The sequence below is a fragment of the Mixophyes fleayi genome, chromosome 5 (genome assembly GCF_038048845.1).
Source record: "Mixophyes fleayi isolate aMixFle1 chromosome 5, aMixFle1.hap1, whole genome shotgun sequence".
Classification (NCBI taxonomy): domain Eukaryota; kingdom Metazoa; phylum Chordata; class Amphibia; order Anura; family Limnodynastidae; genus Mixophyes; species Mixophyes fleayi.
The window spans coordinates 234,948,962-234,972,350 of record NC_134406.1 but is presented as its reverse complement, the minus strand read 5'-3'; the positions used below and the strand labels follow the sequence as shown (position 1 = coordinate 234,972,350).

At 39.5% G+C, this 23,389-nt stretch overlaps 1 protein-coding gene across 1 annotated transcript in view; it reads left to right on the top strand.

The window, feature by feature from the left end:
* Positions 1-23,389, top strand: part of JPH1 (junctophilin 1) — a 96,130-nt gene that overhangs the window by 13,258 nt on the left and 59,483 nt on the right. The window contains exon 2 of the mRNA XM_075213672.1: positions 7,167-7,920. Within this exon, the coding sequence (XP_075069773.1) occupies positions 7,167-7,920 (754 nt within the window). The remainder of the gene's footprint in view (positions 1-7,166; positions 7,921-23,389) is intronic.

Sequence of the window (23,389 nt, the reverse complement as noted above, 5' to 3'; positions counted from 1 at the left end):
CTAAAAATGCACAGGAAAAAAAAACAGTCAAGTGAGGTAAACATCAAATAATAAATATAGAGGGGAATTCAATTCCCCCCCCGAAGTACCACCGTGCTAAAGATATTACCGTTATTATGGTAATATTAACCCGGCCTTCTGCTCGCAGCTCAGTGAACTGCGAGCAAAAAGCCGGCGTCAGAGCTACCGTAATAACAGTAATAATGCCCAGGCCGCGTTACTGTTAAAAGTAACGCGACCACTTGAATTTCCCCCCCATAGACTGAGAGAAGAGTAAGCGATTCACATGTGTTTCAGTTGATTGCGTCCTAGGAATTTGAACCTAAACTGAGATTTGGCTAAACCCTGATCTCCGTTCTGGATTCTCTATTACACTATTAAAAAAACCAAAACAAAACAAAAAAACATTTAATAGGCATTCAAGCTGGGAAGCCAGTATTCCTATATATTTTTTCTTCAGTGGAGCTTATTGCTCACCCATATACATTTACTAGTCTCCTACTCCTTTCTTTAGAACCCATAAATCAGGATGGTAATTTTGTTTCTTCTGCTCCTCTATTGTCTTTCTAAGTAAATGACAAAGAGGAGACCGGTTCGCTAAACATTTCAGTTGTTCAGACAGGAATGTAGTGTTGGCACTAGTGCTTGGTGATAGACCTGGGGAAGCTATAAAAGGTCTTTTTTATTAAGTTACCTTGGGTCCCAATGTGATTTTTAATGGGGCTTTGGCCAGTCCACATTACCACTGCCAAATTTGGGTAGCAACATGCATGACTGCTGAAGGCATCGTGCAGTAATCCCGTCTAATACAGTGTGGGGGAGGATCAGGGGAAATGTTATAAATGGTTTTATGTATTTTGTCTACAGCTGGATAGATGAGCTTTTATTCTAGATGTTTACACAAACAGGAGCAAACATCTTCCATTGTGTGCAAGATTATTAAACAATTATGTTCTACATTTCCTGTTGCAACTTTAAATGTGTTTTGATGATACAGCTCGTTGATACTTAATCTACAAAAAGGAACTCTCCCAATACTGGAAAAGTAAATATTTTAATACTTCTGTGATGGCATTTTGCATAACCAAACAATGCTGGCTTTATAGAATAAGTATTTCCTTTTTGTCTTGTCCCCACATGTTACCTTACAGTGTGGTTACATATTTCTGTAGCCTGTCACATAGTTCCCAACATCTTACAGCATCACTGTCTCCGAGTGAAATCCGCCTATCCTGCTACCTGTCATATCCTTCACAAATGTGTTGTAATGACTCATACCAGCTGATGGACTGACATCATTTTCTTATGTAGTATTACCTTTTTTAGCATGCTACAGTTTGGCCTAAGAAAGAGGCATAAGAAAAATATTTTGTTAACTTGATAGTTTTTTAGATTTTTTTTCACAATTTTTTTTTTTAGCGCAGTGTATTCAGGATCATATTGATTGCCTTTTTTATTGAAGAAAATATTACATTGTGTAGAGAAGCAATAAAACGTAAGCTAGATATGAATAGAGAGAGATGGAGATATATATATATATATATATATATATATATATAATGTGTTAACCCGTGCATGATACTCATGCATTCTAGTCAAATCAAGCTACTGAAGGTGTTAAAAAGGTTCTTGTCATGCATTTGGGCCTAGTCCTGTCCTCCTCAGGGGAAGAGCGTTACTTCCCGATGCAAGCGCCCTTTTTTAACGTGGTTTTGTCCACCTCATAATTTTTCTCCATCACCTCATCCTTCATCTTCATCGCCACATCCTTCATCAAGCTACTTAAGGTGTTAAAAACTCCCCACTGTCGCCCCCGGCAACCACCAACCACTCCCAACTGTCACTTCTCCTTCAAGAAATATATAGGTCAGTGTATAACTCTGCCCAGCAGGTGGCACTGCAGCTTGTTTTTTGTTTTTTTTTCACACACGCCACTAGGCATTTATATAGTAAATATATATAATTAAATTTTTTTATATTTTTTTTTTTACTTGTAATCACAGAACTATAAAATAAAGTACAATAAAAGTGATTTCTGGTTGCTATACACTTCATTAGGTATTCTCTACAACCTTCCCTGACACTGATTAAGGAGATTGACTGTTCTATTCCAATATCGGCCATTTTTTTTTATTTATTTTTTGTCCCCTCTGTCTGCGAGTTGAGTGTGCCGTACATATTTATTTTGTAATCCAATATAAATACTAACTTATTTTTTTAATTTCTTGAGTTCATGATTAGTCAGATATTCTGGGGGATATTCAATTAGCCGCGGTACTCTAAAAAGTAATGCGGCCTGCTCACTATTACCGTTATTATGGTAATAGTGCGCTTAAATACTGTTATTACGGTAGTTTCAACGTGGCTTTTTGCTTGCAGCTCCCTGAGACCGGTAGTAGGATTAACACTGCGTTAATCTGGGGGCAATTAAATTCTCCCCCTCTGTGTGTGTTGTTTTCCCCCGTAACATTATCAGCATTATTACTAGCCTCACTCCTAGATTTGCACTGCCATAATACAGAAGTTTTCATGCTTCTCAATATGTGATTAACACTCTTATTTTACTGAAACCATAACAAATATATTTTTCCTTTGTAAAACTTGTTTGTAATATACTATGGATATGGGTTGGGTGTTAGCATGACTTTATCAAGCATGGATCACAGCTACTGATGATTGGTGCATTTATTCACAATGGCTGAGTACAGATACAGACTTTCAACACTGACTTTATGCAGCTGGTTGGCTTGGAAATGGACATAACTGTGACTGTGTTAGTAAAAGGTCTTGCACTTAGAAACAGTGATCTGTGTGTTCATGTTCATAGGTCTCTTGCTGTGATGTGAAGCTGGGTTAATACCTTTTATTGATGGCTTTCTACTTGAAATGTTGGCTGTCCATTTTATGACTACAAGTACCATGGAGGAATTGTGACTGTCTGAGAATGTTCATGTATATGAAGCAAATAATGTTGGCACCCATTTGGAGAAATGTAAATAGAGCTTACACTGCTTAAATTTACTTTATGATTAACAGTGATACATTCATGTTCTGAAAAGAAACCTAATTTTTCCTTTGAATTTTTTTTTGTCTGATGTTGCAGGCACTCTGTAGAAGTGTGACCACAAACTTTTCAATCTGGTTTGGAATAGTTCATTGCAAGTTATTTGGCCCCACGTGTGAAAGCTAAAACTTTGCAAATCCAATTAGATTGCATTCATTTCATAAAATCCAATTGAAATTGACCATACACATTTCCCTACCACTTCCAGATTGTTAAATAACTTAATCTGTCAAAATAAAAAATGACCCCCACTGCCACATGTTTAAATCCAATCTGATAGCATTTTGATGATTGAGATGGGGCTCACGATTGGCCAAATTGTCCAACACTACCAAAAGTGGTCATTCTCTGGAAGGGGGTGGTCATAAGGACAGATCAGGTCCCACTTGGGCAAACGGCTACACAGAAACTGATAGTGGTCACAAGTCAACTGTTTTGTTTTGAGTGAGTTTTTTTTTTTTTAAATAAATGAAAAACTTAAAACCCAGAAACATGTTTTTCAATATCTTTGTCATCTTTGGAAGCTGTTGAAGCCCACTAAACTGTGGCCACTGTCATTGACTTATTGCAGCAATGTTAATGTAGCTGCCTTTAGAAGAACTGCTTGTATAGAAAATATTTATTAATGTATTTATATAGGGCCTACATTACGAAGCACTTTACAGCGAATAGACCATTCATGCTCTCCCCCAGTGGAGCGTACAATCTATACACACACTAATTTAGGCAGAAACTAGTTGTCTTACCAGTGTGTCTTTGAAGTGTGGGAGGAAACCGGATCTCCTTGTAGAAACCCAGGCTAACATGAGAACACCCAAACTCCACAGAGATGGTGTCCTGGTTGGTATTGAACTCATGGCCTCAGAGCTGTCATGCAACAATGCTAACTACTGTGTCACCAACATTTGAGAGGAATGGAAATATAAACGGGAAAATAGGTTGAGAAACCTGTAATCCAGGATTTAAAGGACTTCTGTGTGTGAGAATGGATATGTGTCTTTCTGTTAAGGGTTCAAAGATCTGAAAGAATGTGCAATTAAGGCTTTTTTGCAATGCTTAAATTACTTGAAACTGGTCCCTAGCGCTCTCAGCCATAGAGAAGTATGTGAAGAGTATCTAAATGGACCTGAGCATCATGAAAGGCAGTGAAATAAAACGGGGTGTGCTTGTAATTAAGTTGAATAAAATGTTTGGTGGCTTCATAAGCTAATAACAAATGTGTTGGGGATGAACACTCCAGAACTTTACTATCAAAGATAAATTTTCATTGTACCACTGATTGTGTTTTTATCTTTGAAATCCATTTTGTGACTGTTATGATATACAGCACCAGCGTATGTAAGAAATAAAATGAAATATATATTTTAATTGTGTATGTATATAGCGCAATAGTTTTGCTTCAATCTATAAATAAGGAACATTATTCAGTTCCTGCCAACCTGAACATAAACCATGCAAACACAGAAAGCAAACTATACAGTTAGCATCCTTCTCAGAGTCCAACCCAAAGTCCCAGTGCAGTGATGTAGCATTGCTGAGCCCTGTGCCACTATTGATTTAAAAGACTTTGGGCCTTATTTATATTTGGGATAGTGGTCGAAAAGGAAATTTAGAAGTGGCGGTATTAAAAATGTAATGGGGATAGAAGTGAATGGATTTAATAGGCTTACAATGAAGGCAGTAGGAGAAGTGGCGGTAAGACTTCTCACCGTATACGTCCCCACTTTGACCACTAGTTGGGAGCAAGTCCAGCTAAAGTGCAAGTTTGCACCTAGGCATGCAATGTTACAATGCACGGGTTGCAAATACAATTTTTATGCGTGGGAAAACACTGCCCACTTCTACGTGGTGACACAAATATTGGGTAGGTTTAATTTAACACTGATCTAGATTAAGCTAAGATGCTCCTCCTCTGAAATCTGCCCACACATTTTGCCTCTTTGCAGCGCCTCATGGTTTTGCTAAGGTGCAAATTTGCACCACCTTGCTGGATGTAGTCCTGAAACTGAATGAGATCCTTTAGAGAGCAAGGAGAATGCAGGAAATGGGCCTAATATGCCTCTTGTCCTCATACAGGTAATGAGAAAGAAGGGCTTATGCACCCAATAAAAGTATTCATAGCAGAATGGGAGGCCATTATTTAACACTAACACAAGTCTGTTCCATCTCTCAATCCAAGTGGGATTGCACTCCACAACTGTTTTTGCTCCCTATGCAGATTGCTAAGAAATGGCTCTGGAAAATGTCTTTCTAAACAGTCGTACTAGTCAGCTATAACTGCTAGTTCAATATCTCTTTGCCGCACCTTAATTATGTTGAAGTTTGAAAAATGTATTAATTTCTCATGAAAATATCTGTGCCGATCGTGCATGCAGTATAGTTGTTATTGGCATTCAGAGATCTGGTGGCTATTTGTTTCTCTGCTCCAAACCAGATGTTTTTCCCAAAATAACTGTTGTTCTCTGTACAGTAGTTTGCCAGCCTGTCCTCTGGAACAGCACATGCTTTGTAGACCAACATTCTGAGGGGGAATTCAATTGAGGGCAAGGTCCCACTGCGTTTTGGGTATTACTGTACCTCAAGTAACGCTGATTGCTTGCATCTCTATCAGCCATGTTTTAGGTACTGAACATCCTGTGAATTGTATTCCTCCCTCCCTACTGCACAGGACTGTCTGACTTGGGCAACTTGTGATTGTGGAGCTGTGAGGAAATCTGGAGAACGTGTACTGATGAAGCTGGGGTCTGAGCATAGCTATTGTGTGAAATAAAGCTTTAATGGTTTCTGTGTTACCCTTCTGGATGTTTAGGTCTACACCTGCATATATTTTATTTTTATTATTTCTCTTTTATTACTCTATACACATGGCCTCTCTGCTGATAGACTGTTGTGGCTTATTCTACAAAAATGATGTTAAGACAACTTGGTATATGCAAAAAGTAAATTCAAATTAGGTTGTTTTTTTTATTTAATTTGTGGACAACCAATTAGCCAATTGTTCAGAGGCTCCTCCACTGTATACCGGATGAGGAACCAGGTGGCAGTCATTCTTCTGGTTTCCCCTCTCCCAGTCTACATGCATAGAGTGGGGTACAGTAATCTCCCATAGGTCAGAGATAGGTGAGCCCACCAAAATCAAAGAGGCTCTTTGGTCTGTTTCCTGCCTGAGCTTAGTGGCAGAAGAGGGAATTTAGGCCCTAGAGGGATGCAGTTAGCAAAGAGACTCAAAACAGACTACTACAAGGACCAAGGTCCATCCCCAAGTGGAGTACTGAAGTACTATTCCATGTCTGTTTTATGTACGTTTCCCCAATGTTAGTGTGCTCTATGATTATTTAGTGCATTAGTTGGAACGGTTATGATAAACTGCAGTGTAGGCTTTAGAAAATCTGCTCATCAGTCTTGTTGCAAGCTATGATTCCTGCACCACAGGGATATCCAGCACCCTGTATGATTGGACAGTTCACCAGAAAAGTTGGTTAGAAATGTCATCAAGTAGTATGGCAAAGCTTTATAGTAACTTAAGTGTGTGTGCATATATATATATATATATATATATATATATATATATATATATATATATATATATATATATATATATATATATATATATATATATATATATATATATATATAATATATGTATATGTAAAAATATTATATACACACACAAACACACGCCACTTTTGTTAAGTATTAAAAAAATAAAGGAAATTGTTAAATTTCACAATATTTTTCAGTAACGCTTTCAACATTCTTTGGCGTCCCATGTCAATTGTGCCTTATTAGGAAACATTTTAACTTATGACTTAATAATGACTTTAAAATTGTGTATGCATGTAAAGAAATTTATTTACAGCTAAAATAACTTGTAAGTCACTTTTACTCACTGTTCTTTTAGATTCTGTGTATAGTGCTTATAATGTGAAACCTACATACAACTGTAACATGATGCAGTTATCTGGAATGTTCATATCGGCCACGTTCTAAATGGAAACCAGCTCAGCCCTGTAGTTTGACTCTGAAAAGTCAAAAGGAAATTGCTGTCTCTAAATTCATAATAATTCTTTCTATCTTGACAATGTGTCCTTTTATTTCACAGGTACATACCAAGGACAGTGGATGGGAGGAATGAGACATGGATATGGTGTACGTCAGAGTGTTCCCTACGGCATGGCTACAGTAATCCGTTCTCCTCTTAGAACCTCTCTGTCTTCGCTACGTAGTGAGCAAAGCAATGGCAATGTATTTCATGACATAGGAGCGGACAGTCCAGCCGGGACACGTGGAGGCTTTGTGTTGAACTTCCACAGTGACTCTGAGCTCATGACGGGCAAGAAGAAAGGTTTGTTCAGAAGAGGATCTCTTCTGGGTAGCATTAAACTGCGAAAAGCTGAGTCAAAAATCTCCATATCTAGCAAGCGCAGCTCTGTGAGAAGCGATGCAGCTATGAGTAGAATAAGCTCCAGCGATGCCAACTCTACAATTAGCTTTGGAGATGTAGACTCTGATTATTGTCCTGTAGAAGATCACGTAGATGCCACCACTACAGAAACATACATGGGAGAGTGGAAGAATGATAAACGCACAGGGTTTGGAGTAAGTGAGCGCTCAAACGGAATGAAATATGAGGGTGAATGGCAGAACAACAGAAGACATGGGTATGGATGTACCATTTTCCCGGATGGCACAAAAGAAGAAGGGAAGTATAAAAACAATGTTTTAGTCCGTGGAATAAGAAAGCAGCTTATACCTATAAAGAACACCAAAACGAAGGAGAAAGTAGACCGTGCAATCGAGGCAGCTCAGAGAGCAGCAGCGGTAGCGAGGACTAAAGTTGAGATTGCAGCCTCCAGGTATGTAGTTTATGAAATTGCATTTATCTGTGTATTTTACCCTGTGTGGACTAAAAAATTCTGAAGGCAGACAATGTGGGATTACCCAGACTAAAGCAGTAGGGACTGAGTTCAATAAAAAGTATTTAAAAAAAAATAAAAAAATATTGTCTGCCCTTATTTAATTACAAGGTAATGGTGGACACAACATACTGGGTTGCAGTTTAATAACAGCTGAGAAACCAATGTTCTCTTTACAAATGTTTGTATATTCCACCACACATGATAGTTACAGTATAATTAGTCTTTTCTGTAGGCTGTGCCGTGGCACAACATCTTGGTTGGTGTTTGGTTGATTGTTCGGTGCTTTATCTTGTAGTTTTCTTTTTTGATAGGCCCTTGTTCTGTAGATCTTGTGGTTTTGTTGTTTGGTTTTGTTCTGATGTGTCTTTTTTCTTGTTTCTCTGCCTGTAGATGGAGAGAAGTGGGTGGGGTGCAGGAGAGAGGCAGGGATTTTGCAATAGAAAAATAGACTATATACTTGTTGCTATTATGCATCCAGTGGTTCTAGCTCTTTGAGGTTTAAATGTTGCAGCTCTTTTGCTTTTGCTGTTTATAGCTCTTTCATTTAGTATATTGTTTGTTTGCTGTGGTTAGAGTGATAATATATAATCCCTCTAACCACAGCAAACAAGCAATGTACTAAGACCACCCGAAAGCGAAAGAGCTGCAAAACAGGGTCCTATCAAAAAACTACAAGAAGATACAGCAACAAACACCAACCAAGAAGTTGCGCCAAGGCAGAACCTACAAAAAAAGACCAAATTTACAGGAAACGGAACGCCTGGAACACCTGTAAAGTCAGCAGCTGCCACAATTCCAAACCTACACACCACAAGCGCAGTCGTCAAAGGAGAACCCCCCCAAAAGGTATCCCCACCACCCCCACAAAATAATTGTTACGGGTATTCTACAACCACACTACAGTTCCTTGTTGATGTTGGATTAGTGAGTTCTTGGTTTTGTGTCCATGTACCATTCAACACACATCATATTCAGGCTTGGTAATGCTTTCCTCTGTGAAGAATGTGGTTATCTATTGTTTACTGTTTATTTTTATCTATTGTTTATTTTTAATGACCTTAAACATCAAAACCAAACATGTAGTTACAAATATACTTTACCTAAATGTTTAAGGATTGCATACTGTAGTTTACAAAACAGCAGATTTATGAATAATCTTGACAATAATGTACCCACTTAATATAGTATTTTATGCATAGAGGGGTGACTTTATAGTTGCGTAAATATGAATCTTGCATAAAATTTGCCCGAGTGCAGGCCCCAACTTGAGTTATGCATGATGTATGTGAAGGTATGCCTACTATTCAAGATGAACTTGGATCCAACTCTAAAAATAGGTTTTTCACCATGGCTGAAGTTGGTGATCTGAACCTGTGACTTGTATGTGTTCACTTGAAAATGTTATGTGAACAAATGAAGTACTCAAACAGCAGACTGCTCTATGTATAATAGGCTTAAAACTTGGACACGGTGCGTCTAATGGAGACGTTTTTAAAGGTCTTCTTTTTCAACAGATGTGTTTTATAGATTCTACTGCTAGTAAGATAGCAAACGTGGATTTAGAAAATGTTTGGTCCATTGTGTTTCCATTTTGCTTATTTACTCACTAAAGCTGCCAAGGAGCAAAACCCACCATTCAGGTTATGCAGCTGGTGTTTGATTTGTGAAATACCACAGTGATACACTTTCTATTGCTGTACTTGAATAGCATGCTCATATTTCTCACATAGGAAGTGTAACTCTTACTTTTTGCCCCAAGCCATCTTGGGTTATTTAAAGTAACAATAGACTGAGGTCACCAAAAAAAAAAAGGTTTGGATTTTTGTAAATGTCGCTCAATGCAGTCAAATAGTAACGAACAGGTAAATCCAGGCATTAGGTATTGTCTAGTCAGGAGAATATTTACAAAGTGCAGTTTTCTGGATTGAAGCTGATTGGATGAGCCACTGTTTGTTCAGTAAGCTTCTAACAACTCCCACCCTGTGGTCTACAGGCTGCAGTGCCTTAGGGGGTTATTGCTTACAGGTGTCTGCTGAGACCAGCATCTGAACTGTGGGATTGCCAGGCGGATCTACTATCTGGGGTGGAGGAGGTTTTACTAATTGGCTGGTGGGGTGGTCTTGGCGTGTGTTTAAAATTTTTCTTATACCTGGATTTCCCCATTAATGCTCCATGCAGGTTAATTATGAACCGTTGTTCAACACGTGACGACTGAGGAGTTTACTTTGTACATTAATCCCAGTTGTTGGAATAATTATGTAACCTCTGCTCACCTGTGTGTTGGGGGATAGTGTATCGTACATGTCTCCTTCTTGGTATTGCCCTTAGAGTGACCACTTGGCTATAGCTCAGTCTCTTCTTTCTAAGGATCATAGAATAGGCATGTAAGAGTTCCCACCCATACAGGTGTAATAAAGATGATACACAGATGAGAGGTGATATGGTGCACAAACACAACTGATGACTGTAAGGGACATGTCACTACTGCAGTGTAATTCCATCTTTATCATGCCCCTTCAGTATTAAGCTTTTCGGGAGATGACACTTGCTTGAAGTGTTGGGTGTTCCCCACCACACTTCTCTTCCGCTGTGTGACTTAACGTGACTGATTATTGCTTCTCTCATTAATAACTCTCACATGTCGCTAGCTCTCCATCTTGGTACTTCTCTCTGAACTCTTCTATATACTTGCGCTAATTCCACCTATTGCTGGGCATCACACACTTTAAGCCACAAGAGGGCATCACAAATCTATTGGTTGCCTTAACATATATTGGTGTAAGTATAATCAATGAAGTCTTAACGTGGCAACATGTTGTTCTGATTTGGTATTGTGTAGTCTACTACGTATATGACCTCTGTATTGACCTAGAGCATCTTTGGCTACTATTGAGAAGCAAGTCATAGCCTATACTTGTATTACTATAGGACAGTAGGTGCCAACCAAGCCAGTATGTTCAATAACAGGGCTGTATTTTTGTTTACTCCTGCTCTCCCGTATTCCTTACAGCAACACAGCAGACATTTCTGAGATTTCTTGTAAACGTTCTGTAGACTTTGCAAACATAAAGAGTCTTGCATGAAGTTTGTCTTGTGACTAATTCTGATTTTCTTGATGGAAGCCGTAGGAGGTTTAATTGTGCATTGTGTGATGATCTGCTATTGTTTTGTGACCTGTGGTTTTCACTCTTTTGTACATCAGTATTTAAACAATAAAATGTTACACACAAAGCGGCTTTTCAGTAATTGTTTAAATTGGTAAAAAAAAAAATACCTCAAACTGCAGAGTGACAAATCTAATGCGACAAAATGAAATGAGCTTCCATATGACTGTGAATCCTGTATTCTTCCCACCGTGTATAATGCATTTGTTCAATCTGTTATACAGTAGTGTCTCTGTGATGCCCATATAAGGATTGTCCTTTTTACAATGCGTAAGATCCTGGAATGTTTCCTTTCCTTTATGTGATCTATGGAGATAGGCAATTAGATGCTCATCCTATATTCCTTATACTTTGATCAAAGTAAGTCCAGTTTTCTGACACTGTCACCAGATCAGTTTGCAGTCTCTATTCTATTTTGTGCACATAAATTCCAGACTTTTCTTTTTAAATGTAATTGATGATCTCTGTTGTGAAGATTAATTTAATATCATTGTGGTGTTTGCAACTGGTCCTGACTGTAAACCCAAGAATGCCCTTTATTCTACTTCCCACCATGTGAACGACTTCACAGGTGACATTTGATTGGCGGGGAAGGTAAAGTATAAGGTCAGCAACTGTGATTACTTCACATTTTGTAAATTGAGGTCTATTTCCAGAGTGCAGGGCAGCAGTTGCCTGTTAATTGCTAAGGTTTAGTGCAATACACCGATGAAAGCTTGGAGTGCTGATTTAGCTTGTATATTTAATAGCCGGCAATGTTTCAATTGATTATCTGTAGTTCTGCACCTGTCTGCTAACACTGTGCTTATGTATTATCTAATGTAAGCAGTTTGACTTTGCAAGTCTTCACGAAAACGAAATACAATTCCCATTCTGCTGGGATGCTTAGCTTAACATAGCCACAGTCATTGGTTTCATATGTGCCTGTTAAGTAGTCTGTCAAGATTAAATTGTGCAGCTTGTTAAAACAACCAAACCTAATCTACAATATACACAGGGCAGCACCTGAAATGGCAGATACAGTTTAGGGTATATAAAAGGTATTTTCAATGTATTTTATTTTTTTTTGAAGCCAGACCAGAAAGTGTAAAAAAAAAAAAAAAAAAAAACACAACAAAAAACTTCACATAAAGGATAAAGAGGACTCGCAAGGCAATTTGCAGCTGACCACAGTTTATACGGGCATGTCACATGGCCACACATAGTGAACTTTTGCATGAAATTATAATACGATAAAATACAAAAATATGAGGGGGGCAACAATCTAATTTACCCTATTGTGAGCAAACAGCCCTATATTTGCTATACAGTATTTTGGAATTTTTGCTTTGCTAAAACAGTTTTTTTAAAAAACACATGACCTTGATTATCTGTCTTTTTTTTTTATAGCAACATAATTTTGCTGTTTTTCCAAACTACTGTTATCAAAATGGCCAGGAAGCTTGATACATTTTATTGCTGTCAATAGAGATACCATTCACAGATATAGGGTCCTACTTTTCATGAATAGCCCCTTTTGTGGTGATATGTAGGATTCTTTTCTCGTCTTTCTTATTACTGAGGAGCATGTCAGTGAAGGATAAGCCAGCACTGTGCACATTGTCCTTCAGTGACACACTGAGAAACACACAGTAGAGGTCTTGGATCTGGCGATCTCGGGTGGAGGCAGTTCAGGATGCAAACGAGGCAGAAATGACCCAGTCTGGAATGCACACACTTATAGGCAGTGGTCGAAGTAGAAATATAGAAGTGATAGTATGAAAAATGTAACCGGAACGTAAGTGAATGGAATTAATTTGATAGTTTTACAATAGGAGAAGTGGTGATTTTTTTTGTTTTCTACACTTATTGTTGCCAGCACTTGAGAGAGAGAGAGAGAGAGAGAGAGAGAGAGATAGATAGATATATATAGATAGACCTCAGCATGATGCGATCTTGTGGTATTAAAATTTAAAATTATCAAATTACATTTAAAAAATTTAAAATTATCAAATTACATTTAAAAACAATCATAACACAGGTAATGTATTCTTACTTTGTATAGTATAGTTGTTATATGTGCTGTTGACCAGCCACATTCTCTAAATGCTTCTTCTGCAAGCAAATTATTTAATTGTCAGAGATATTTGCCCAGCAGCTGAATGGGGGCGGCCCCTCTGATGGCCCCATCATACTGCATGCTGAGCGACTACCTGGTCAGACCGTACTTGTACTGGTTGTCCAGTTTCACTGTTACTGCCTCTCATAAGATCAGCTCACTGATCTCATGCTCTTGTTTTTTTTTCAGACCACACCTTTTACAATGCTGCTGCGAGCATTCTCATGATCTGCACATTTCAAAGTTGCGAATATACAGAGATGAAGATTGGTAACAAAGAGGTGCTCTGACTCTTTGAATTGTACCTTTTTAAAAATAAAAAAACCCACCTCTGTATCTTCTCTCCTCAGGGGTTTTTCATTTTCTACTTAGAGGTGGAAATTCCATGTGGCCCCCACCACTTGTTTCTAATTGGCTACTTGGGTCATGTGGTTGCTCGTTATCTGTGCGCACACCAGAGGTTTCAGCAGACAAATGGCACTCTCCACATGATTGGCATGCTACCATTGGTACACTGGAGCTGTCCGCAGTATTGCCTCATTAGCATACTAAAATATATCCAATCAGATCATGACTGCTCACAGCAGCAGAGTTGAATGTGCAAGCTTTGTGCGTTCTGTCAAGAAGCTAGAGCAGGGGTCAGGGAACTTTTTTACCTTTTACCCCCAAATATATTAAGATACGCCGACGTTACCCCCTTGATTTGAAAGAAAGGAAATCGTATATTATTAATTATTGGAATTCAAAATGTTAATGAATCTATTAAAGCCTCTGCCAACCATTGAGGCTCTTCTGGTACAACAGCAATGTCACATTTAAAGGGGTCTACAATCCAACGGACAGCATGTGAATTGGCAGCATTACCCCCAGGAATTTCATTTTTACCGCTGTACCCTGACCATTGAGCTAGAGCTATACCAAGGTATAAAACCCATTAACACCCTTAATTTATCTTTGCTCTGCTTAATACATTTCAAAAATATTTGTAAAAGAGCTATTTGAAATGGTTTGTGTATGCTGTTCTATGACTGATTTACGGAAAAGCACTGTTAAGATAAATGGGGTTCAGAAGGGGGTGTGGTTAATAAGGTGCTTTCTGTATTAACAAATGCAGCTATACCTTTCCCTCGGCAGTAGTTCTCTGCAGATTTTTGTCAGCCTCCAGCGTCTCTTTGATCCCTGTGCATTGGGTGACGTACAAGAGCATGCCTGGCAACCTGACACAGGCTGCAGACTGAATTCCGGGACCCCTCACTTTCTGCATAAACTCATCCAGGGTTCCTGTAGTGCGATGCCTTCAGACTCTCACTATACGCTTGGGACTGAAGGGCCGCCAGGAGGCAGCTGCTTTTGGGGACCACTTTGAAAAGTATAAAGTAAATAATGTAGCGGTTCCATTTAATGATCAGTCACCTACGTGCAATGGAGGAATCTATTTTCAATTTGGCTCATGTCTCATCATCATCATCACCATTTATTTATATAAAGCCACTGATTCCGCAGCGCTGCACAGAGAACTCATTCACATCAGTCCCTGCTCAATTGGAGCTTACAGTCTAAATTCCCTAATGTACACACACATACAGACAGAGAGATAGAGACAGACTAGGGTCAGTTTTGACAGCAGCCAATTAACCTCTTAGTATGTTTTTGGAGTGTGGGAGGAAACCGGAGCACCCGGAGGAAACCCATGCAGACACAGGGAGAACATACAAACTCCACACAGATAAGGTCATGGATGGGAATTGAACTCATGACCTCAGCGCTGTGAGGCAGGAGTGCTAACCACTAAGCCACTGTGCTGCCCATGTCTCAGCTCCTAGTGAATTTATGACTGAATTCTCCTCATTGGTAACTAATATTCATGGATTCAATCGACAAAAATGGCTGCATCCACTGTAGGAGACGTGTCCACTATAGTTTTCAGATCTAAACTAAAACGCAATATTGCCAATCCCCTCTTAAGTAGTGGTGGTATAATACAATATATGTCACGTTGAAATAAGACTGAAGACATTTAATTAGCAAAGCATGTCTGTGTGTTTTTTCTAAACACAGCATCTGTGCTCTTACCTTCTGGAGTATATATATCATAGGTAATGATACAGCTGTGTGTACAACTTCTCCCTGTCATGTTGTGTTTAATACACTTAGCAGCGCTCAGTATCAGTAATTAAAAAATGGAACGGCAGTCCAGATAAACCCCATCGCTACAGCCTTGCTCAGACCTGCTTGTTTTGATCATACAAACTGTAAAATAATGTTTTATATTTTCACCTCCACTGAATAGATTTATATAATTTGTCACTTCATGGTGAAATGTTTTGTATCAAAACCTTTATTTTATTTTGTTTTCTTCGGTAAAAAAAATAAGCATCGGAAGGATGAAAGTTTCATTTATTTCACAAGTCTGCTGCAAATTTGCTAGTGAAAACTTACATGTTAAAGTAATATAAAACAGTTTTCTTTACCTGAATGTTAGGAATAATATATCTCAGGATATTGATTGAGTTAAAGCAGTGATGTATAAATCCCAAGAACCACGGAGCTACAGTGCCTAAAATACTTTGTAGTATTATATATAAATATTATGGAACATCCATTCTCTGAAGTCCATGTTTATCTAACTAGTTTTTTAACTCATTTATTCTGCATTTTTGGCTACTGTTGAGGTACAGTATAGATTGCAGTTGTTTAGCAATAGGGTTGTTTCACCATCAGTCAGCGTTTTACAAAGTGTTTAACGTGGACAAACTGCTTGAAAGTCCTTCCGATGATACAGCTGTCATGGGGATAATTGATCCCTATGACAACTCCTACTGTCTTTTGAAATTCCCAGCCTAAATTATTCCAACCACACGTCTGCCGACTGGATATTTGGACATGCCCAAAAATACTGATGGGTGTCTCCGCATGCCAATCATTTTACTGCTTGTGTGGCCAGCGTTAACAATGAAGTGTAAAGGATTCTGGAAATAGGTAATAATTAAAGTCTTCACTTTATTCAGGTAGGCTGACCTGATCAACTGATTGATCAGGAACACTTGCAGCATGCCAGCATACAAGCTGATGCAATGTTAATTATTTTAATGAAGCTCTGGTTGCAGATCCAGTCACCGTATGTTCCAGAGCAATGGTATATATAGGTAGGCTTGTGTTCATATTTTTTTCAGCTGCACAATCTGTAATGGAGTCCATATGATACCTATGTCCTATATTTTACCCTACATAGTGACGCAAGAAAGCATTTATCTGGAACCAGCATACAGTGGCACCACAAAACCGATCTTAAAATCCTGCCATAGGTAATGCTTTATCTGGACAACTAGATGACATGGGCCATGTAATAAGTGCTCATTAGGGTCCTGTAGCCTGCTGTAAAGTGGAATTATCTTGTAATTCACTTTATACTTCAGTTGTTACCTACATGCTTTCATAACAAACAAAAGGTCAAGCATGACTTTATAAAAATAAAAAAAAATTCACTAAGCAGTAGTATAATTAATAACTGTATATTATTGGAGTATATGATATCACTGTATTTACACATTCTGATGTGAGCTTTTATGTTCAATAGAAAAATGTTGATCACTACAAGTAGGCGAGATATAGTACATTTACACAGATATGTTCGTAAACGTTTTCTTTGACTCCTTAAGACCATGTACCCCCTGTTGTATACATGTGTTTATGTGGAGGCCACAGTAAACGAATATGGAAACAAGATGAGCTCAGCAAACAAAATGTTAACACTAGAAACAATGGTCTCTAGTGTCATACCAACTTTACTAGCGTTTAAAATGTTTGTGACGTGCACGTGTTTAACACCAGTGTCCACTGAGCTCGTCTAGCATTTAGTTAGATGATCTTCCCCTGATCACTGCTGTTAGAACTGCTTCATTTGTGTTACACCTCCCGGCTCTGGAGGATTGAAGCCATGGATAAATGACTTAAATCTATATCTACGGGGGAAGTTTAGTGAAGGTCACAGCTTATTATATCAGGTACCACCTTTACTACACACCTACACATGTATTTCCTTTTTCTTTTTTATATCATAAAGTGGACAAATCCTTATTGATTGTTTTAAGAGAACAATATTTCTAGCTCTAAGTAGAGATGATGATGTAACTTTAAGGGGCACATTCAAGTAGTAAAAAAAATGCTGCATAGTATCCTGGAACGGCCGTGAGTCACTACGCGGTGATTTATTTATTTAAGTAAAGTAATGCTTACTTTTGCTCACACCCCATAGAGGTGTGAGCAGCTAATTGAATCTGTCTCCAAGCGTTGTTGTGAGGATCAACAACAATAGACCAGATAATTGTTATGAACTTACCTTGTCCCCGCTCCGCTGCGCTGTCAGCGTTGTCTGGCAGCTGTATCCGCTCTGCTGTTCGGCGCTTCTCCCGATGGCGCCCCCGCACTTCCAGGTTCTCCCTGCATCTAGTCATGTGACTCCTGGGCGGGGAATTCAAATCTCTATATCTACTCTGCTCTGACACGCTGCCTGTGTCAGAGCAATGTGTTTCCTGTTCCTGGCTACCTGTTCTTGTGTACCTGACTCCTGTGATCCTGCTCCCTGTGTACTCCCATTTTCCTTCTACTCCTGTGTACCAACCTGGCTGTGACCTGACTATTCTTTGGCTTAATCCCTGGCACCGCGAATTGGACTGACCGTCCCGTGTACCAACCCGGCTGTGTTATCGACTACTCTCTGGATTTCCCTCTCGCACCGTATACCTGATACCTCCTGTGTACCAACCCGGCTGTGTCTCGACTCCTCTGGCTCCATCTCCTGCTACGCACTCAACTGACTCTGTTCATCTACCGGTGGCTCCAGACCTCCAAACCCTGGAATTCACGGTTAGTGCCTGTATTAGCATCACTTTGTCATATTGCCTGTTTGACTACCCATCACTTAGAGCCTTCTCCCGTACGTCAGTAGGCTAACCTGGGGGCCGCGACCTGCGGTTCTTCGGCAGCAAAGTCCACCCTACCTCGCGGTGGTTCTTGGTGAAGACCGGAAGGCCGTTAGACTCCGCGCCCTAGGTAAGCCTGTGCAAATACTGACTAAGGCATCAGAACCGTAACAATAATATTAATAGTGTAATAGGGAAACTCCTCTAGTTGGCAGAGATGCAAAGGGAGCCGTCCCTAGCAGGCGACCCAGACGGAGTGTGGGTGAGCAGGAACCCTTGGAGACACCACCTAGGAAGTAAGTGTAGTCAATCTAAGCTGTCCCAACATGGCTGGCACCCAGCATCTTGTATAGTAGGAACGGGAGTGGTTTTATAAACTGGTGGACATTATTTTGCATAAGGCTGGTTATAAGGGACTAATCTCTGTTCTTCAAGTGCCCAGACCACTGTTTCTCTTGTGTGACTTCCGAAAGTGGGGTGACCTTGGTCACCACATGGCCGACCACTGTACTACCTGAAGCACAAAGCAGCCACTAAGGACAATATTTGAAAGCTCAAAACTGGTGAATGAGTATTGAGCATTATGTGTATAGTTCCTCAATGTGTGTGATGCTGTACAGTATATTGTAAATGTTCTTAGGAGACTAGCCATTTTTATTTAGTTGATTGATGATTATTTTTCTATGTATTTGCCTTGGTGCAATTTGTTCTCATGTATTAGGTATCTGCTAAAGTCTTATGTGTGCTAGATTTTCCATATAAGTGTGATTCTTTGTGGAATATATTTTCTTATAAAAACAAAATGTGTAATAGTGTTTTCTCTTCTCAGTGGGGCAGCCATTTTGTGATTTGAACCAATATTCATGATCATACAAACTTTCAACTAATTAACAAAAAAGTAGTGACATTACTGAAGCAAGAGACACTTTGTTATTAGTAATCATGGCTGAGCACTGTTGAAGTGGTGGTTTCTGTGAGATAAGTCAGATTTATATTGTTTTCAAAGTAGTAGATTTGTCAAAAAGAAAAATCAGTCACTGGTTGCTGGTGCAGTTCACTGAGTGTGTGCACGGTCCTCCAGCCTTCAGAAGGGCCAAACGTTGCCTTTAATCTCAGTAATATATATATTTAAACAATACACTTAATCAAAGAGACACCTACTAGTAATAACTTACTGTATTAGCAGGCATTTTAAACAAGTGTTACAAGCTATAACAGATGTGACCATACAGGGGGAAGATGCCAGGGGCCGCAGGTGAAGGCACAGAGGGCAGCTCTGAGGTAACACTGGTGTACAAAGGTTCCCTTTGTTTTGTATGAATAGCTGTCTTGTGAAACACCACGTTGGTTATTTACAAACTGACTCACACATGAGGAGTGGACATAAGGCATTATGTTGCTTGTATTAATCAGGACTGCCAGATAGTCCACCTGCCTATAGAAACTTGTGATACTCTATCGCTGATTAGTTTGTTTTCGAAGACTGTTCATTTTGGCTACTTTGCGCCAAGTGACAGGATCAGCGTGTGTGTGTGTGTGTGTGTGTGTGTGTGTGTGGCAAGCTTAACCATTTACTACAGTGTGTCGGGGCACATTGTATGTCACAATAGCAGGTTGAATCAATCACAAGAATTTATCAGCCTAGATGACATTTCTTAAATTTGAAAATCTGCAATTCTGACCGTCTAACAGATGTACAAGACATATAGAAGTGAGCTGCCATGGTTATACCATTACAGTCATAGACCTGTTATCAGTGATGCAGCCCATCCTGCTTACGCTAAGACTATATTTTTGGTTTTTTTTAAGCATTTGACAGGATTATAGTCTGCTGGCAGCTGATTTTATAATCCCATATTTGTGCCATCTTCAGCTGCAGTTGCTGTACAGGTGCACATATGCTGGTGCTGCTGTCTACACATGGAGAAAGGCTGTGATATATTTTTCTGCCTTCTCTTTAGTTCTGTTTATATGTATTAGCAGTGTAAAATACTTCCCCAATTTTGACAACTATCGACAATTAACCAACCCTTTTTTTTTTTATTATTGTATTACCATTCTATCTGTATTTGCCCTTTATGCATTAGAAGTGTCTCCCTAATGATAGAGACAGATATAAATGGGGTAGATTTAGTCTTGGTGTCCGTAGTGTAAAAATGCCTCTTTTTGTTCCCGAGCAGCTGAAATGGTAAAAGTTTTTGAAAAGATCTGTAAAATAAACGATAATGCAAGATGTTCGTGAGAAGGGCAGCAATCCAAGTTAGATTTTTTTAAAAAGAAGAAATGATTGTTGTTGGCAAATTGAAATTTCATCCCACGGATAGTATTAACATCCGTGTTCAAAAAAATGTGCCCCCCCCCCTTTTTTTTTTTTTGCCCCTGGGTCACTCAACATGGAAAACGGACAGAGAGAGACACTTTCCTAAAAGAGGGTGACCAAATTTATTTCCAAAGAGGCTGTGCATCAGCTTCACTATTTCTTCAGACGTTTGGTGTACGTTGTCCTTGTGCGATACAAGCAGAGGAGTTGGGGATACTTGCTGTAGCCCTGCGCGAAGCACAGAGTCCCACCGATAGAGTTGCAGGATTGGAAGCTGCTAATATACTCTTCCTTTTAAGTGGCAGGTCTGCCAACAACATCCTCAGCAGTGCAGCAGCACCTGTCTCTCACACAGTTCTGCTGACTAAAGAGATGCTGCTGCAGAGCCTGTTTGAGTATTAAGCTGTTGGTCACCTTCTTTCATTTTTGTTTTGTTTTTTTCTTCTAGCAGTTGAATATTTTATTAAGGGGAGGGATGGCCAATTATAGCACGGGAAGGGGGGCTGCAAGACTCGATTCCGCAGAAAATATAGGTAGCCCAGTAACCCAGCATAAAGGTAGCCCCCTACGGGACTGACCCAGCCTGCCCTTGATTCTAGCATACAGCAACGCTAGACTGAATTTGATCAGGTGGAGTGCCAGGGGTTTGCAGAAGCCGCATATGCATATATTAATTCGACCTCTGGGTGGCATTTAGGTGTGCGTGTATGTAATGTAATATATATATATATATTATATTCTCTCCTATATATGATATGGTGTGATATAAACATGCATAATTTGAGACTTTACTGTAATGTATGGGGCAGAGGGGCATTTGCCCTTTGGGCTGGTCTCGTACTGGGCTAGCTTGGACTGAGTCACTGGGCTACCTGCATTTTTTTTTTTCTTCTTCAAAATGTTCCTATTAGGCTGATGAGTCTTGCCCTCCAGGCTAAAATTTGCCAGCCATTCCCTGATGGAGTAATCATATAATTTATGGTAATGGAACACATAGACACAGTATACCTACAGCCCCAGTTGGGACAGGACATCCCAGCAGATCATGAACACAACAGTGAGTGACTGTGGGGAAGGATCATGTGTAGGACTAAGGGGTGTGACTTTAGTGTGCCCAACACAGAAGCTAGGTGATGACTTTCTGTGACCAGATTATGGTGTCTGCTCTTCTCAATCCTTACCCTTCCCAAAATTTCTAACTTCTTAACCCGCAGCACAGTACTGCATTCTTACCCACTCTCTTAGAATGTCCCAGGGACTAATGTTAGAATAGGAGCGCTGTGCTCTGTCTCCTATTGTTTACTTGCTAGTCTTCTAGTGGAGAAGGAAGTGGAGCAGGATGCCTTTGTCGAATATGCGCTACTGCGCATGCGCGAACAGCTCAAACCGGAAGTTTAGCTTTTGCGCCAAATCTTCTGTCAGACACCACAGAGAGAGTCCCTAAGCACCAATAACACTGACTGGATGCTCCACATTATATTCCTATATGTAATAGGGGCCTGTACCACCACAACAGAGCTATTATCCTGCACGGACGTGCAGAGATAGAATGTATAGGGACATTGCCACACACAATAAACTGCCTGCATATAAGTGTATACTGCATATAACTGTTATAGCCTGTTGCTGCTGCAGACTACAACTGTGAGTATTTGCATTAACTGTGTTTGTTACCAAGTTCAATAAACCGACAACCTTGTTAAGTTAACAGCGTTTGTCAAAGTTGTCAGTGGTGTTGGGTGGATGTGAAGCCACAAACATCAAAAAGTATAACAAATACCGAATTCCGAGTAGGTCTCCTTGAATTCATAGGGAGCAGACCATTCTCACGCATCCTACAGGAGGGGGACCTCGATGATTCAAATTGCATCACTTTGCCCAACCACCAGTGACCAAACGTCATTGCAGGACCAAAATGATGAAATTTGCGGCGCTCCCCTATGCGTCTGCAATTCCCCTCCTCTTGGGGGTCTCTAGTGACGGCAAGTATGTCGTACTGAAAACGCTACTGCAGTCTGTACAGCCTTTCCCTCTAGTGTCAGATACAGTGTCTATAGTAATATGCCCTTAATGTTTCATTTCCTAAGAAGTCCAAGTGCACTTAGTCAAAGTCTTAAATTCGTAGAAACACAGTCGGCGTCAATGTACTAACGCGCTTTCACGCCCGGTTAGCAACATTATCAAAGGATTCAGTTAAATGAAAATGTTTCTAAAAGAGCTCTCTTCGCTTTTTAAAGCTAACCGCTTTATAGCGACGTCATCTGTATAACAGGAAGTATCGCAGACATGGTACATTTGCAAGTTTGCTATATAATAACTCTGAAGTACATACAATATTTACAATATTCAAAGGAAGAGAGTCCCATACAGTAAAGAAATTACATTCAAGGAAAAAAATATATAGCGTTTAGAGATCAACATTAGAACAGATTCGTAAAGAAACCTGTTTCCGCAATGAAGCAACAGTAAGTCTAAGAACTTTATTAAGGTCTATGACAGATTTTGGAAGCAATATAATTTTTTTTTTTTTTTTACGTATTCTCCACTCGAATCTGTAAATATAATGTATGCATGGAATTGCGTGGCCACTCGGATAGTGATGTAGCAACAACAGTCACATGGTTGTAGCGAACCATACTAGATCATCATCATCATTTATTTATATAGCGCCACTAATTCCGCAGCGCTGTACAGAGAACTCACTCACATCAGTCCCTGCCCCATTGGAGCTTACAGTCTAAATTTCCTAATATAGACACACACTCACACACAGATCGATATGGTATTCGTTCCCAAGGCTAGTATAGGGCTTAAGGAGCCAATTTATAATAGGCATTTGCAGACATGTGTTACCAATATGTAATTCATATAAATTTTATTATGCAATATGGTCTAAAATAAA